The 16,684-nt window shown below is 38.5% G+C and overlaps 1 protein-coding gene across 4 annotated transcripts in view; it reads right to left on the bottom strand.

The window, feature by feature from the left end:
* LOC124425101 (homeotic protein ultrabithorax-like) overlaps positions 1 to 16,684 on the bottom strand; it is a 487,023-nt gene that overhangs the window by 114,243 nt on the left and 356,096 nt on the right. For 2 of the 4 annotated variants that reach the window (XM_046964973.1, XM_046964972.1), the window contains exon 2: positions 83 to 124. The exons of the other annotated variants lie outside the window; for them this stretch is intronic. In XM_046964973.1, coding sequence (XP_046820929.1) covers positions 83 to 124 — 42 coding nt within the window. The remainder of the gene's footprint in view (positions 1 to 82; positions 125 to 16,684) is intronic. 4 annotated transcript variants of the gene reach the window in all.

Here is a 16,684-nt window from a genome sequence, read left to right as displayed (position 1 = left end):
ATAACAACGTCAGCGCTTGCCGATCAACCGAATATAATGGAAAATAATCGATCGATTTAAGTTTCAATGAAGCACGACTCACCTTGCAACCATGTCCAATGTGGCTTAGCAATATCGTCCTTACCTGGAAAACAGTGAAAAAAAAAAAAAGAAATTGTAATCAGATTATCTATATCGATGTTGTATTTTTGTTAGGTACAATCGATTTATGAGAAACGAATTTAAATGCGAGCAACGATTAACGACGCTTTAGCGACGACGCGGTTTTTAGTAGCTACGTCGAACGAAAGCGTGACGTACGACGTCGATATTTTCGGCATGACAATATTTCTACTATGCTAGGCATTTTCCCATTTTCGGATGAAGGATTCATATTTAAAATCGTCTCGGCCGGTGCCAAGGGATTAAAAAATTAACGCGCTTCGTTCGGTAGTATCGGACCGACAACGAAATCCCGTAGCGTGATTGCGGCTCGATTTATCGAATACGCGTATATAACCGAGTATTGGATCCGTTAATAATCCATTATACGTCACGAGGCTGCGATTTTCAACGTTTCGCGTTTCTCGTAAACCTTTTTTTTTAAATTAAAAGAATTCACCATTATCGCGTAATATCTCTTTCGCGTTATTTTATTTCAATATATCGTTATAATAAAAAATTATCTCATTAAAAATTGTGCAACTACGATTCAACATCCATAATGCAATCCGGTCGTCAATGAAATTGCTTGTTCCTTAAGACCAAGATTCATTCTTAAAATTGTAATAAAAAAGAAAAACAAACAGAATACGTAGGCATTAATCGTTTAGCCAACATGCAAGATGGAGAAACTAAAACGAGTCTATATGGTGTATAAGTTCCTTTTAAATATATATTCGATATCGTTGAACAATGCTAACGAACAACTTTTGCGCATACCATCGTCGATAACGAGGATATTTTCAGTCATGTAAAATGGAGTGGTTGTCCATCCGTAACCATGTGCTTGCATATTGTATACATATACATATAGAGATATACATACGCATACGTATGTACTTGCAGATGTGTGTGCGTGTACGTACGCGTTGGTTGTTACCTACTTAAGTTAGATATTATCGACATAGGAGGCGATTCGATTGCGTGTACCGAAGCATGCTATAGCGCTGATATAGAACTACTAAACAGGTCGTAGATCAGCTTGGTTAGTTATAACGTCGGCCCTTCGCTCTCTCTCTCTCTCTCTCTCTCTCTCTCTCTCTCTCTCTCTCTCTCTCTCTTCCTTGTTCGAGCACGCGTGCCCACCCACTATCTCACTCTGTTTGCTTCTCTCTCGCTCTCTCTCTCTTTCTCTCTCTCTCTGTTTCTCTCCTGTTCCATCCCCAAACCAATTCCCAGAGGTGTTCTGGATCATTTGGTGGCCCGCGGCTGTGAGATGCGCGCATGCACCGGCAACAATGCGCTATCATGATCGCAGAATGCGGATTGAAACATTGCCTGGGATTATAAAGAGAGAGAAAGAGAAAAATCTCTTTTCTGATCCTATTTTTTGCATACTATATATGTATGAAATCCATGGATTTTCCATAGTTTTTTTGTTCTCCTTTTTTTTTTCATTTATTTATTTAGTTTTTTGTCTTTTCTTTTTTTCTTTTTTTAATCGTTTTTTCCTCCTTTTTTCTCTTTTTTTTTCTTCTTTCTTTTTTTTTTTTGCTTTTTTTTCTTTTTAATATTCTCCAGTGTAGAATTCATAGGATTTTATTCATTCATGCGTACACGAAGCGAAGTCTCGGTAATTACATAAAAACTTGCATCGTTATAACTTGCTTGATATTGATAATTTATGTATCGTCTTCTAGGTATAATATGTAATTATTTATAGAAAGTAGAATATTATGTATATATTTTATGGATATAGAATAGTCATTAGAATCATGTAGGTAAGTAAAAGTTGCCAAACGGGTACACAAGTCATTTAAATCGTATCTCATCAATTTTATTCTCATTACTGAATATAAATAACAATATAATACTGTAAGATATACAATTTTGACAACTCATGTATTTATATCTACCATATATCTAGGATATATATATATATATATATATATGTGTGTGTGTATATATGTGTGTATGTGTGTACATATCAAAACTCGGAAAAAGGATAAAATAGCGAGAGACGAGGAGGATATAAATAATAAAAATAGTGTAGGAATTTGATCGACAAACTTGAAAATCGAGAGATTATTTCATGAATGATAGAAAGCTCTATTTGAAAAAGCTTGAAGGATAGGTAACAGAGCGAAAGTCAAAGTGCGTATGAACGAAGGATGTCCGATAAATCGTATACGAGACATCATATTTTTATCGAGCATCGGTTCAGTTCTCATTTGACTTTTGGCCGACAGTTTTTTGTCGTCGATGTTATTGTGATCGTCATCATCGTCGTTGTTGTTGTTCTTGACGAATCCGATGATAGAGGAGAAACGACGATATTGCTTTCGATTCGATTCACACGAGGAAAAATCTGCAAGAAGATGACTTACGACGCATTGCCGGTGACTGGTTATTAGATTATTGGTCGCATCGACAGCTCATGCGTTGCCTATCGATATTTGAGGGTATGAATTGAAGGGTGGATAGAAGGTAGAAAGTTCGCCGATGGTTATGGCGATGCCAGGCGTCGTTGGCACCACGAGTGCAAGTGTTGTCGGCTATGCCTAGTAGTAATGGTGGTATGTGGTAGTATGTGTTGGTGTTGGCAATGGCGCTGCTCGCCAACGGTGTTCCCGCGTACGCACGGCGTACAAATAGACGGGAAAGGGTAGCTTTGGGGTGATAGGAAGGGGTGTAGGGGCCGGGAGGCTGTAGGGGGAGGGGGAAGAGGCGAGGAAACGGTAGGGGACAAAATGGGGAGGCTGTGATAACGATAACGTACGATCGGCATTAGCTGCCGGCTTGCTGCAACTGATGGATGCGCTAATTATCAGCAAGCAGGAGTTACAGTGTTTCGCGTCCGTACGTACGATGACTATGCGGTGTTACCGATAAAACTTCCACAGGAAATGGTTCGAACGAGGAAAAAAAAAACAAGATTAGAACGAGCCGAACGAAATTTGTATTGATGGATGGATGGATGGATGGATAGATGGATGAATGGATGGATGGATGGATCTATGGATTTCGTCTACGGATAAATCGTTCGTACAAGTCGTGAAGAATTTTCAGTGGAAAATAGTGACACTGTTCGAATATCTTTGGTTTATCATAATGTACGATATTCGACAACGAACGATATTTCTTTTACAACGTGTAGAACAAGTACGACTTAATTAGAAATGGTCGAACAAAAAAGTTCATTCTAGAACAAGGAAAAAATGTTAGAGAAGGAGTTGGAAACGCGTGATTTGGGCGAAGCTAGAACTCGGTCATAAAGGATGTAGGTACGTAATTTCGGGTGTACTCGCGGGGTGGAGTGGGAGGTTCGTTCGGCGACGAGATACAGATACCTACCCCTTAACCGCAAGCCGCGGTCTAAGCCCTAGACGCATGCACGTTGCATAACGTAGAGCTCGAGGTCGAACATATACACACATAGCTTTATAGAGGCGGGCTCGATCGGCCGAGAGAAAGAGAGAGAGAGAGAGAGAAAGAGAGAGAAATAGAGAGAGAGAGAGAGAGAGAGAGAGAGAGAGAGAAAGAGAGAGAGAGATCCCGTTGGCCTGTAATGAACATGGCGCTTGTTTATTTAATGGGAAATTCGGTGGCGCCATAAAGCTCGAAGAAGGGGGTGAAACCTATTAAATTTATGTTTTCGGTTTACCCGCTCTGACGGATCGCAATACCCGCAGCCCTCTTCTATCGTTTCTCGCCACATCATCCCCTTTCCTCTCTCTCCCATCCCCCTCGTCACTCTATTTCTCTTTCACACTGAAACCTGTCTAGATCGTCCTGCGTGCGTTTCCTATGTGTTAGTATACGCTATTGGTAGCCCAATGTAATCCAAACGAATATATATATATATATATATATATATATATATATATATATGTGTGTGTGTGTATATATTTGACTGCCACACTGAGAGGGTGTGAGAACTCTATCTCTTTCTCTTCTCTTTTTCTTTCCCTCTCTCTCTCTCTCTCTTTCTCTCTCTATTTTTTTATCTCTCTCACACTGGCACAGTATATCCAACGTGTTGTAATGTCCGCTTCGTGACGGACAGCGCCGCGTCAGCGCCGTAAACCGTCGTCATCGGCGTTCTACGCGTGGCTGGAACGTGCACACGGAATGCGCTCTCGAACGCATTCCACTACGATATCGATAGTCCGTCCTCTGTTCTATCCCTCTCATCCCCTTCTATTCCTCTACGCGTCCCTTAAATTAAGCTCGCACATGCTCTCGACTGTCTCAAAATGGTTTTAATTACGAACTCGACGGTCCGCCATTTTTATCTTTCCTTCCTCGTTTTTCGATATACTTGGAGAATAAGAAAAATATAATTATAGATATTGATCCCAACAAAAGTTGATTTTAAAAAAGAAGAATTTCTATATCGATGGGAAAATAAGCTTTCTTTTTTCTTTTTCTTTTTTTTTTTCAAGTTAATAACTTATAGCTTTTATGTACTTCACCGGCCTAATTATAGAGACAAAGAGAGACAGAGAGACAGACAGACAGAGAGAGAGAGAGAGAGAGAGAGAGAGAGAGAGAGAGAGAGAGAAAGAAAGAAAGAGAAGGAAGAGCAGAAAGTTTCTACCCTCTGTTGGACACTCTTGCAAGGAGTACCACCATTCGAACGTATTAAAAAACGACCATCCTGTAACTTTATCCCTTTGGAAGCTACGTAATTGCCAAATTTTCCTCGGCCTTAATTTAGTGTTATAATTGCTTCCTACCCTTCATAAGGGTCTAGCTAGTGGTACACCGGTCCTTGGGATTCTACCACCCTGTGTCATTCCTTATATCCATCCTCGTTCCCTTAGAAGAATCTTTACGCTACCCTCCTAAGAAAATTTCTCTTTCTCTTTCTCTCTCTCTCTCTCTCCTTCCCTTTTCGGCCACCCTCTCTCTCTCTCTCTCTCTCTCTCTCTCTTTCTTACTTTTATCACGCTATTTCCAAATAGGGTAATAAATTTATGCTCAATGCGCATTTAAACGACCTCGATAATGCCCTGGATCTGTATCCGCGAGGGGCGTACCATCGATTAATCGCTTTTAGATCAAGATCGTACGGGTACAAAGTACGGGATAAATTATTGGACGGTAGCAATAGAATAGAACGAGGAAGTTTTATACGTTATTACATAACCCGAAAATAATGATAATAACGGTGGACAATGCTTCGATTGCATAATACAAAATGAAATCAATTCATTTCAGGAAGATCGCGAAATGTGCGAAAAGAAAAATCATAAGTAGTAAGTAGTTACGTGTTACATATTAGGTATATTATATCATATGATAATCATTAAGTATTATATCGTATGATAAACATTGAAAGGAATGAAATTCCTTGCAAATTACATAATGTAAATACCTAGATACATACATGTAAGAATGAAACTCGCGTTAAAGTCTTAATTTAGAAAATAAAGGAAAACTCTCTTTCTTTCTTTCTCTCTCTCACTCTCTCTCTCTCTCTCTCTCTCTCTCTCTTTCTCTTTCTCTTTATCACGACGTAGATATATAATACTTATAATACCTAAACATACGTTCATATATACATATATCTATGTAATACTATGCAGCTACGTTGTCCTACTCGACGAGTATTGACGGGAAATGGGAAGGAAGAAAGTTATATGAGAATCACGTAACGGTTACAAGGCCTGTTAGTTTCCTTGGTAACGGCACTCGGGATTCGCTTATCCTTTAGTCCGACGAGCGTCTAATTATAATTTCATCTGTAGGTCAGAGGCACATATAGACGCATACTCGTACACATAATCGCACATACAAACAGACGGAAATACACGTACGATAGACCGTCGACGAAGTCGTCGTCGAAGACTCGGAGAATACGCGAACAGGCGTTGCACGTGCAGCGCGTGCCGTTCGTTCGCTCGCCACGCAGTCACGTCTCTTTAACGTTTGTGTTTACGCAATCGCACAACCCGTACGCGAGAAAGCGTACGCTCCGTTGGTTTCTTATGTCTCTGCCAGTTTCGCGATAATACGAGTATGCTCTTGCACCCTCCATTCGTATCACGCTCCTCCTCGAGTTTCGATCTCGACGAGGAAACATCGGCTCGCTTTCGAACACGAGCTCTCCTTTTTCTTCTCATTCGATACAACATCGATTTTAAACGTTTCCAAGTCGTAGATATAAACAAAGCCCTCAATCCAATTTTCTTTTTTTTTTTTTTTTTTTTTTTTTTCTTTTTTTTATAAACACGTTGAACATTTGATAAACGACTTTGCCGGTTAATCAAGAAACTTAGTTGAATTTTTATCCCCCGTTAAAGGTGAATAAATTTTTTATTAAAATATTCTTTAATTATACGAAATAACAATTTAATTATCATAAATTTTAATAATCTTATCTAATTGTTTTGTTCATTTTTAATTTTTTTTATTATAAATTTTCTTCGCTAAACTCTTTCTCTCTCTCTCTCTCTCTCTTTCTCTCTCTCTCCCTTTCTCTCTCTCTCTCTCTTTTTTCTTTCTCTCTTTCTATCTATCTATCTATCTTATGAGTCATACGATAAGAGCCAGGAGTAGGAGACGGGACGTCTGAGAGAAGAGGCAAGAAAGGCACAGCTTATATAAACATGGACGGCCATTAGATGTATTCAGGGTCGATATAATTTTGGCACGAGGTTTGCACATCTTGGTTCTATATATGAAGAAAGCGATGATGTTTAGGCGTAGCCAGTAAGTCGACGTTGTCGACGTAGTGGAAGCTACTGGATACGACATTCGACGTAATGCCACGGGAATCGAGTGTATTACCCATAGCTAGACAGTCCCAGTATATAAAAGTTGCTTTACTTTGGGATACATATATGGTAGGGTGGCTGTAACTATAAGGCAAAGAGCCATTCAGCTTCCCGTCTCTCCGTTCCCGTATCGAGTGGTACACGTTTCTTTTTGCTTTCATCCGCCCTCCTAAATATATATATATATATATATATATATATATATATATATATATGTATATGTATATATACCAACGCGGATAGACCAAGCAAAAGTCCAAAGAAAAGCCGGCCGAATGGCTGAAACTTCTGCCAGTGTAGACAAAAATGTATCCGGTGCGTCTTCCCTCACCCTCGTTTGGTCGTGTCCCCAACCCACCCCTTGAGTTTTCATGAAAAGATATAACGTGTGGATATATGTATATAGCTGGTAAGTATGTAGATACGTGAAACTGTAACTATTATAAATATCATCTTATGTACGTTTCTTTTTCTTCTTTTCTACAAGATCTCTCTCTCTCTCTCTCTCTCTCTCTCTCTCTCGTCGGCGAACTCTTTGATCTTAGACAGATATTAATATTTGAGTCGTGTATAACGTTACAAAAAATAAAAACAAAAAAAACAAAAAAAAAAAAAACAAAACAAAAAAAACAGAACAGTCAACGAATAAAGAAGAAAAAGTGTCAAAATAAATGTAGATCGGTTAACGTTATCTCGGTTATAATCGTTAAGAGAAATGATGGTATTCATTAGTTGAATGAGAAAAACGTCTGTGGTGACAGTGGGAAGGGGAGAAGGCGGGAAAAATATGAGAGGATAAATCAGAAAATGGGAAAGTCGTCGAAAGAAAGAAAAAAAAAGAAAGAAGGAAAGAATGGCGAAAGAAGACGAAGCCTTAATAGAAACCTTACTAAATAGGTATACCTAGGTCCTACATAAGAACGAAATGGAACAGAAACAGAAACGGAGAATTCGTCCATTAAGAATCTTCGTCAGGAGCTGGTGGTCGTTTCGAGCAACGGCTCGGGCATAATGCAGCAGCGGCATCGAAAAAGAGTGGAAAAGAAGAAAGAACGCAAAAGAACGACGGGCACGAAGTTTCCTCGCGTCGGGTGCAATCTTTTATTTCTCGGCCTCTGGCGGTGGAAGAGTTAACGCTCGCATCCACCAAGTTGGAGGGTGAAAGAAAGAAAAAGAGAGATAGAGATAGAGAGAGAGAGAGAGAGAGAGAGGGAGTGAGAGAGAGATAGGGGGAGGGACGGGGGAAAAGGGGGGAAGATATACCCGAGTAAGTACTGGGCATCAGACTTCGTAGGAGTGTATAAAGCCTTCCTCTTCACCCTTCTCTCCTCCTTATCCTCCTTCTTTCCTCTTTTCCTTCGCCTCGCTCGGTCACCGCAAACTCTCCCCCACCCTCAGCAACCTACCACCACTCGTCTCATTTTTCCCTTTCTTTCTTTATTCCTCCCTCTCTCTCCCTCTCCCTCTCTCTCTCTCTCTCTCTCTTCAGCCGTTCCAAGGATCGTCTAGGAAAGGGTTTGTAAAAGTTGGGGACGCCAAGGATATTTACGCATTATCGTAAACTGTAGTCGTCTTCTTGGCTACCCCAGGATACGAGCGCTCCACCTCCGACTCAGAAAGATACCACCCCTTTTCTTTGGTACACCACCGTCCGCCTTATTATTACCGTTCGCTATCAGCTCGTCCTCCTTACTTATTTCTGATATTTTCTTAAACGATACCTTGACTTCGTCTCTCCTCGAACGTTCACCGATCTATCTATCGCAATGTCTGTCATCGTCTTCAGCAAGTTTCTCAATACTCAAATATTTTACTACTCGGTAGATACCTTCACTTTTACTTTTAACGGCAGGATTATTCTACATGCTGTTATAAAAAAAGAAAAAAAAAAGGAAAAAAAAATTGTTTAAATGAAATAAAATATTGATGAATAAATTTCATAATGTATATATATATATATATATATATATATATATATGTAATTTGATAATGTTCTATCTAATTTTATTTACGTCGATTTTCTTACATTCATCGTACACCCGACATTTTCACAGAAAGAGCAACTAGAGAAGGTATTTCGAATTCTAGGAAGATAGTAAGACAGTTAAGTACACAAAGGGGTAGGGTTAAATTCTACCGAGTGTCATTCGCGTGACAGTCCCTTCCTACCGGTATTCGTATATCTTTCGAAGGAGAATTTGTAAAATTTAACGTAGCCAGAAAATGGATGTCTCTCTGTAAATCGTAAATGTTCTTAGACCACCCTACGACAGTACAAACGTCCCTATCTCCGATTAAGGACGAAACGGATACACCCCTTTTCTTCGAAACGTTAGGGCTCCTACGTAATTGCGCTAACGTTAGCAATTGTTTCGTCCAAAATATATTTTGAATTCCTTTGGCTGTTGCGACAATAAGAAGACACAATTAAACGAACGATCTTTTCTATTGTTTTCTTTTTTTTATTTCTTTTTTTCTTTTCTTTTCTTTTTTTTTGTCTTTTCGCATAATTTTGATAATAAAACCTTTCTCAATATTTGCAAAGATAATAATAATAAATTTTAATAAGATGGAAAAGTTCACCGAAAGAACAAACGGTTGGAAGAGAAAATCGCTAGGGTCTATCGTACGATAAATCGTTCTTTCCAATCGGAAAATGCAGAGCGCTCGACGAGAGTGGGCGCTCCTAGAGGGTAGGTTTAATTCCCTTGAAGCATTGTCCACGTTAGGTATCATTACACTCACATGCCCGCGCAATTAGCAATGTAAATGCTGGTTAGTTAGTTAGCGTGTTCGTAAAGCAAGCAGTCGGTGGGCAGTGGGACCTAGATAACGGACCTCCCAAGCGAGTGATCATCTCGACTAACCACTGATAACGCCCCCGACGTTCGCTTCGTTCGTTTGTTTTCTTTTTTTCTTTTTTTTTTTTTTGTTTTCTTTCTTCAATGTCGCACATCGCTACACCGTCGCACTCCCTCTCGCATTCCTTTGATACTTTTCAATTCGAATTTGAACATATTCACTATGATATTTATTTTTATGATATTTCTATTTTAGAACAATCGGCTACGACGAGTTAATATAATCTATACGATATAACGAACAATCTTTTTGTTTTATTTAAATTAATTTAAATTAATTTAATCATTGAAGCTCTTTGAAATTCGATTTGAAAATAAATATCTTTCAATATCAATAATACTATTACTATTATTTTTCTCTTTCGTTAATTTCATCTAATACAATACCGAATATAGTTCATTAAGAAGATAAACATGAGATCGGAAAAAAAGATATCAAAGAGCAATCGTTTACCTTCTACGACGTTAGATCTATCGACGATAAATTTACGATTCTCGTCCTCTCCTCTCGTCGAAGACAGTTTCGTAATAGCGACATCGACGGTGGAGTGTACAGGACGACCGTTGAACTCTTATAATGGAACGGTCACGATAGTCGATCGCACCACTTAAAACGTACGCGTATAAATCGAATCGGGTTGGCTCGAAACAAGCCTCTTAACGAAGCACCATGTCGCTTCCTCGCACGGCCGACCGCTACTATCGCCTCTCACCTCGACGATTTCAACGGTTTCTTACGTCGAATCGACATCCCAGCATTTTTATTTCAACCTACGAATCCTCATGAAGCTGGTAGGCAGTTCGAAGGTAGCTTTGAGGCAGTACCAAGCTACCATACTTTATTCTATTCGAGTAGGAAGAAGCCATGATGGGCAAGGGATATGGCCACTGGGGTGTTTCCCACTAACTCGAGCCCTGCCTCTTTCTCCCCTGTCTCTTTTTCTCCTACGGTTACCCGCAATGACCTCTTTCTAGTAAGAACGACGACGAGCTACAATAGAAGATTCTCCCTTCTTTCTTCTCGATTTCTCAATGTTCTCTACTAGAATTCTATGTGACATTCGTTGAAGGGAACTTAAATTGTTATCCATTGAATTTCATAATGAAACGTAAAGATGAATGGATGAAACGTCGTTCACGTGAAATCCTTTTACTTCTGATAAAATTGTCCCGTATTCGAACGTATCGTAATAAAATGCGATAAGCAGTTAATACGATTTATCATAATTATATTTGTTCCTAACTCCTGAACAATATATATCTTTCCTGTTGACTGAATATATACCTACATAGTTACCTACTACGAAATATAAAGTCACCGTTATCCGGTAATAAATATTTAAATAATTAATCCGACAACAACCCCGGACAACGCGACGTAGGAATATGAAAGCATAAAGCACGATAATGAGGGATCGCGTTCACTTGGTATCGTCTATTGTAGTCATCGATACGATTTGACTGAACAATAGTAATAATTGTTCGATGTTCGGATAGCGAAAATGCGAGGACGTAAATACAAATTAGTTGGACGTAATTAGTATTCGAGACATTAATTTCGTTACAGGAGAACGTACGTAGGTACGTACATCAAATTCCTGAATTCGCGCGTAACTCGTGTTAATTTATGGGTATCGTGCAATGGGGCCATTCAATTTTCCTGAACGTCAGCGACGTCGACCGCTATTAAAAATGAAAATGAAGCGATCCGCGAGAGTTTATACGTTCGTATATGATATAACGTAACGTCGCCCTCCTGTAACGCGACATCATAAACTTTTGATATGTAGAGCTCGTCCTTACCGACCGTGTTACTACATTTCCTTCAAGTAACTTCGTGATACACGAAATAATCGTAGGATGGCGCTCTCGTCCCGAGGCCACACCCGTACCGCTCTTCGCGCTCGTTCACCGATCTTCGAGAGCCTTTTCACGGTTGACAACCAGCAACCACGTGCTACTGGTCTCTCGGGTAGGGTTAGGAGTGTCCAACGACACGACACGGGTGTTGAGTATCTAGTTGTAACTCTAGTTACACGTTACGACGTATGCGAGTGAAAACATTATCGAACGTAACTATGGAAATTTATGGATACCTTTTCTTTTTAACCTGAATTTCTTTTTCTTTTTTTTTTTTCTTCTTCTTACTTTCCTTACGATAAAACAATTGTAACTTGAGTTTAATTTAATTAATTCAATATATATATATATTTTTTTTTTTAAATAACAAAATGTACAACTATACGATTCACGAAATGATTACAAATCTTTCATTCATTCGGAAATTTTGTTTATAGGAAGTGGGGATGAGCGAGTGCAAAAAAAAAAAAAGAAAAAAAAAAGACCAGAAAAAAACAAATTTATCTTATTTATATTTATTTTGTAATAATTAGATATACAATTTCATTAAAAATAATTCATATGTCGTTACAAGTTTTTCTTTTTCGTTTTTACGAGCTTCCATGCATCGCTAAGAGGATGATGAACTCGACGATACAATGGAGATCGCTGGGTGCATTGAAATGAAGAGAGAGAAAGAGAGAGAGAGAGAGAGAGAGAGGTAAAAAAAAAAAGAAAAAAAAAATAAAGAAAAAAGAAGAAAAAAAATCTTGCAAATATTCAATCGATTCATGTACCAAAGTATATTTTCTTTCTCGAACACTAACGAACTCTCCTCTTTAACGAAGCACGATCGAAGGTCGGAGATCCCGAATGTCTTCCGGTAGTTGATTACAGCGGCGTGGAATCGTTGATGGGGTCGCATAACGGACGTTGTTACGAGCATTTTTTAAGCTAAAATCGCGCGTTTTCCCCGATAACGAATTGCCAAGGATCCTTTGTTTTTTTTTTTCACCCATTCACAAGAATGACAAGACTCAAAATTGGGCTGTCCGAGTAAGACCATTATAATATTATTTTTATTTGGTTGACTGTGTGTTTCTGACCATAACGGGCTATGCCTGTAACCATAAGTTTTGGTTGGGTCCGCGTGCCGTCCGGCCCATTCTCACTCATACCAAAGTTAAAGTATAGAACCTATTCTCTTCCTTCTCTTTCTCTCTCTCTCTCTCTCTCTCTTTCTCATTCATTCACGTTCAACTTAACTCATACTCACTCCACACAGGCTTCGATCAGCGTTCGAATATACCTACCTAATTTTAAAATCGACCTTCGTCGAAGAACGTCGCGTTGAGAATCGCTGATAAATCGATATATAAGGAAATCGGATATCATATAATAAAGGATATATTGACAGGTAAAGATGTTCTCTATCGCAAAAAAAAGAAAAAGAAAAAGAAAAAGAAAAAAGAGAAGAACATTAGGATTGTCAATTGGAATGATTTTGTCTTCTAGGATACAGTTAGCAAGACGTATAATAGTTTTTGTTTTCGCACCCGTTCTCTTTCTTTGTTCAGTCGTTTTTCTGAGCTTGGCCGCGCTCCAATCGATCGCGCGAGAACGGTCTTTACGTTGAAATCGGATTTACGATTATTTCAGGTATATTAACTGCACGCTCGGTGATCTAAGTATTTAACGTTGGATCGATCAAAAACTTTCTAGATCCTATTTAATTGTTTGCGAATATCACGTTTTCAAGAGTTTCTCTCTCTCTCTCTCTCTCTCTCTCTCTCTCTCTCTTTCTTTTTCTCTCTCTTTGTCTATCTCTCTTTCTTTGTTAGGATCGTCAAATGAAAAAGAAATTCCAATTAATTTTTTTTTTCCATATGGATTTGATAAACTTGAATATAATACTTGTTGAGGGGGATCATTTATGATGATAACAACAATATTTATCAGTTCAATGTACTGTCCAAGGCTAATAAAATTTATCAAAATCGTTAATTGAAAATTAATCAGTAACGCCTTCAGCAAAATCACTTTACGTTTCGGTTAACGTTTCTATTAGATTAGAGTTCAGATTCGTTTCAATTTAGAAAGAGAAAGAGAGAGAGAGAGAGAGAGAAAGATAAAGAAAGAGAAGTAAAAAGAAAAAAAAATGGAAGAGAAAAAAATTAGAGTCAAAGTAGGTCGAACAGTCTGGATAGTTAGCGTGGATTTTCTTGATATCCATGACCTTGGTCAGTACTCTTCCACTATTGGCTCGTAACCCCCTCGAAAAGTGCGAATCGTTTCGTTGAAACGGACTCTCTTTCTCTTTCTCTTTTTCTTTCTCCTTCTCTTCTTCCTCCTCCTCCTCCACCTTCTCTTGCTCTCTCGGTTTTTCGTGTCTCGCAATTAACGCCGAAGCGGAGCACGCTCTCGGCAACGAAGGGACTCTCGCGTAGAGACGATAAATCGCACTGACCGCGGACTCCGGGGAGATTTAAAAACATTCGCGCTCACTCGTCAAAACGCATTGCCGCGAGAGAGGGCTAGTGGTACTTCAAGCGAAGCTCAGCAACGCTTTACCTTCGGTATTTACCGTAATTTCATGGCATGATTAATATCACACCATAGCAAGAGACGAGATGATTAACAACAGAAGATAGAAATTTAATGGTCCTTTAGCACGAAAGATTTTCAAGGGGTAACTGAAAAACATAAATATCAGTAATGACGACTTAACGGAGTCTTATGTGTAAATTTAAGATCGATTTAAATTGATTCTTTAATTTGACCTTACATATTCGACCTCAACCTTTGATATCACCCGATCGATACCACAGAAGGTATGTGTTTAACGATTTTGGAGACGACACGTTTTGGTCCCTAAGGAATATCGATTAAACTCTACCTAGGGAGGTCAAGGAAACGACCGCGTCGACGTATTCTACCGATTTTCTATTGATCGAAATTTCGATTAACAATTTAATGACTCCCAATGGAGAAAAATATCGATATAAACCTAATATATAATCAAACAATATTTCCTATGCTTTATCTTTCTACTTTATAATTAATATTAAACGAATTCATCTATTTTTCATTAAGCTTCAATTTTTTTACGTATTGTAAAATAAGAAAAAAGAAAAAAGAAAGAAATAAATTCGAAGGATGTGTCAACAAAAAAGAAAAAAAAAAAAGAAAAAGGAAAAGAAAAAGAAAAAAAAATAAAAAAGGAAAGTCGTTGTACAACGATCAGCGTTGATCAGGGACAGCTCGTAAATCATTGAGATTCATCAGAAAGCAATTACATATATAGCCAGAAGTTCATTTAAATTCGATAAATAAGACTCCACTCATTCTATCAGTCGATCTTATAGCCGGGAGTGAAAATGCGTGCAGATACTACCACAGTGCTCATATTTTTTTTCGTGGAAAGCTTATCGTTTTAATCCATCGCATTGAGAACGCTTTCTCGCTTCTTATCTTGCCAGTTCCACGCTGCCGATTTACCGTCCGAGACTCTAAAAGGTGAACCAAGCGCATCCACGTGGACCTCCTTTTCGTGATTCTCTAACGGAACGTTTAATCCGTTAACCTTCCTTCTTATTTTGTTCGAACATCCTCAATCAAATATTGCATATCTTTATTATTTCAAATATATTTAAATGTAATATTAAATTAATCTAAATTTATATATAACTTATCTCTTAAAATTAAAAAAAAAAATAATAATATAAATATATATATATATATATATATATATATATACCTACTACCGTATATTATATACATGGTATATATACGTATATATACTTATATTATTTCGTAGGTAAACGTAATATATCCCTTTACTATTCTCTCTCTCTCTCTCTCTCTCTTTCTCTGAAAAAAAAAAGAGGAAAAGAAAAAAAAAAAGATAATTGTAATCGTGACGAATCATAAGGTAAAATGTTGGACGATCGAGGGGAAAAAAAAATAAGAAAAAAAAAAAAAAAGAAGATAGAAAAATTTGAAAGACCAAGATAGAAAGATAGGATGTACGATCTTGTAGATTTTCTCGTGGCGGAGGCTGAAATCGCGGCCGGGGGCAAGCTCTAATAAAACTCGCGATCGCTTCTACGCGCGACTCTGTTATTCGAAAGGAAAAAGAAGCTGTAGCGCAATTTTGAGATTATAGCTCGGCGACTCTTCGCGTCTCTGGAGAGAGCATGCATAAACCATGCACTTTACGTCCGGAGAGAGAGAGAGAGAGAGAGAGAGAGAGAGAGAGAAAAAGATCCGGTCGTAAGGAAGAAACGAAGGAGCACACGAAGAGAGACCCCTTTGATGTTAGCCCATATCGGGCCATTTGATCGGACGCGCAACCCCTCGAAATAGGGGTAACTCCTAAGAAATCGCAATAATTTATATCGCGAGGGACTCGATCGCGTGTCGCCCTGGTTAGATAGGTAACTACCTATCGTCCAAGAACTCTCTGCATACACATGTTTTCAACTGATGTCACGTGAGCTCGAGCATTTCCTCAAGGTAGCAAAGAAGAGACTCGCGAATAATCCTTCCCATTCCTCCCCCCTCCTTCTCCTCTTTCTCCTCCTCTCAGTGTCCCCACCACATCCTCTTTCATTCTCCCGCATAATCCAACGAGAATCAATTTAACTTTGTTAGTTTTCCCATGCCTTTCTTTGCAGGAAGGTCTTCGTTCTTTCTCTCTCTCTCTCTCTCTCTCTCTCTCTCTCTCTCTCTCTCTCCCTCCCTCTCTCTTTGTCTTTTTCTTTTTCTTTTTTTTAGTTCCTTTTCTTTTCTTTCTTTCTCTCTTCTTCCTTCATTTCGACTCGTCGAATCTCCCTTATAATCATCACATTATACTAAACGAATGTAATTAATGAATTAATTGACACGCACGTACATATGTGTATACGTTTTTGTTCACTTTAAAGAACGAGAAATTCGTACTCGTATGTTCTTATGTTAAAAGCAAGAAACTTGTCTAGCTACAATGTTTTCCTGTCGCATTTTAAAAAATTCATTCAATTCGAAAGTACGAATTATTAGCATAAACTAAATCGCACATAC

The sequence above is a fragment of the Vespa crabro genome, chromosome 6, assembly GCF_910589235.1.
Source record: "Vespa crabro chromosome 6, iyVesCrab1.2, whole genome shotgun sequence".
Taxonomy (NCBI): domain Eukaryota; kingdom Metazoa; phylum Arthropoda; class Insecta; order Hymenoptera; family Vespidae; genus Vespa; species Vespa crabro.
Note: the sequence above shows the minus strand (reverse complement) of the source record. Positions and strands in the feature narration are given on the sequence as shown.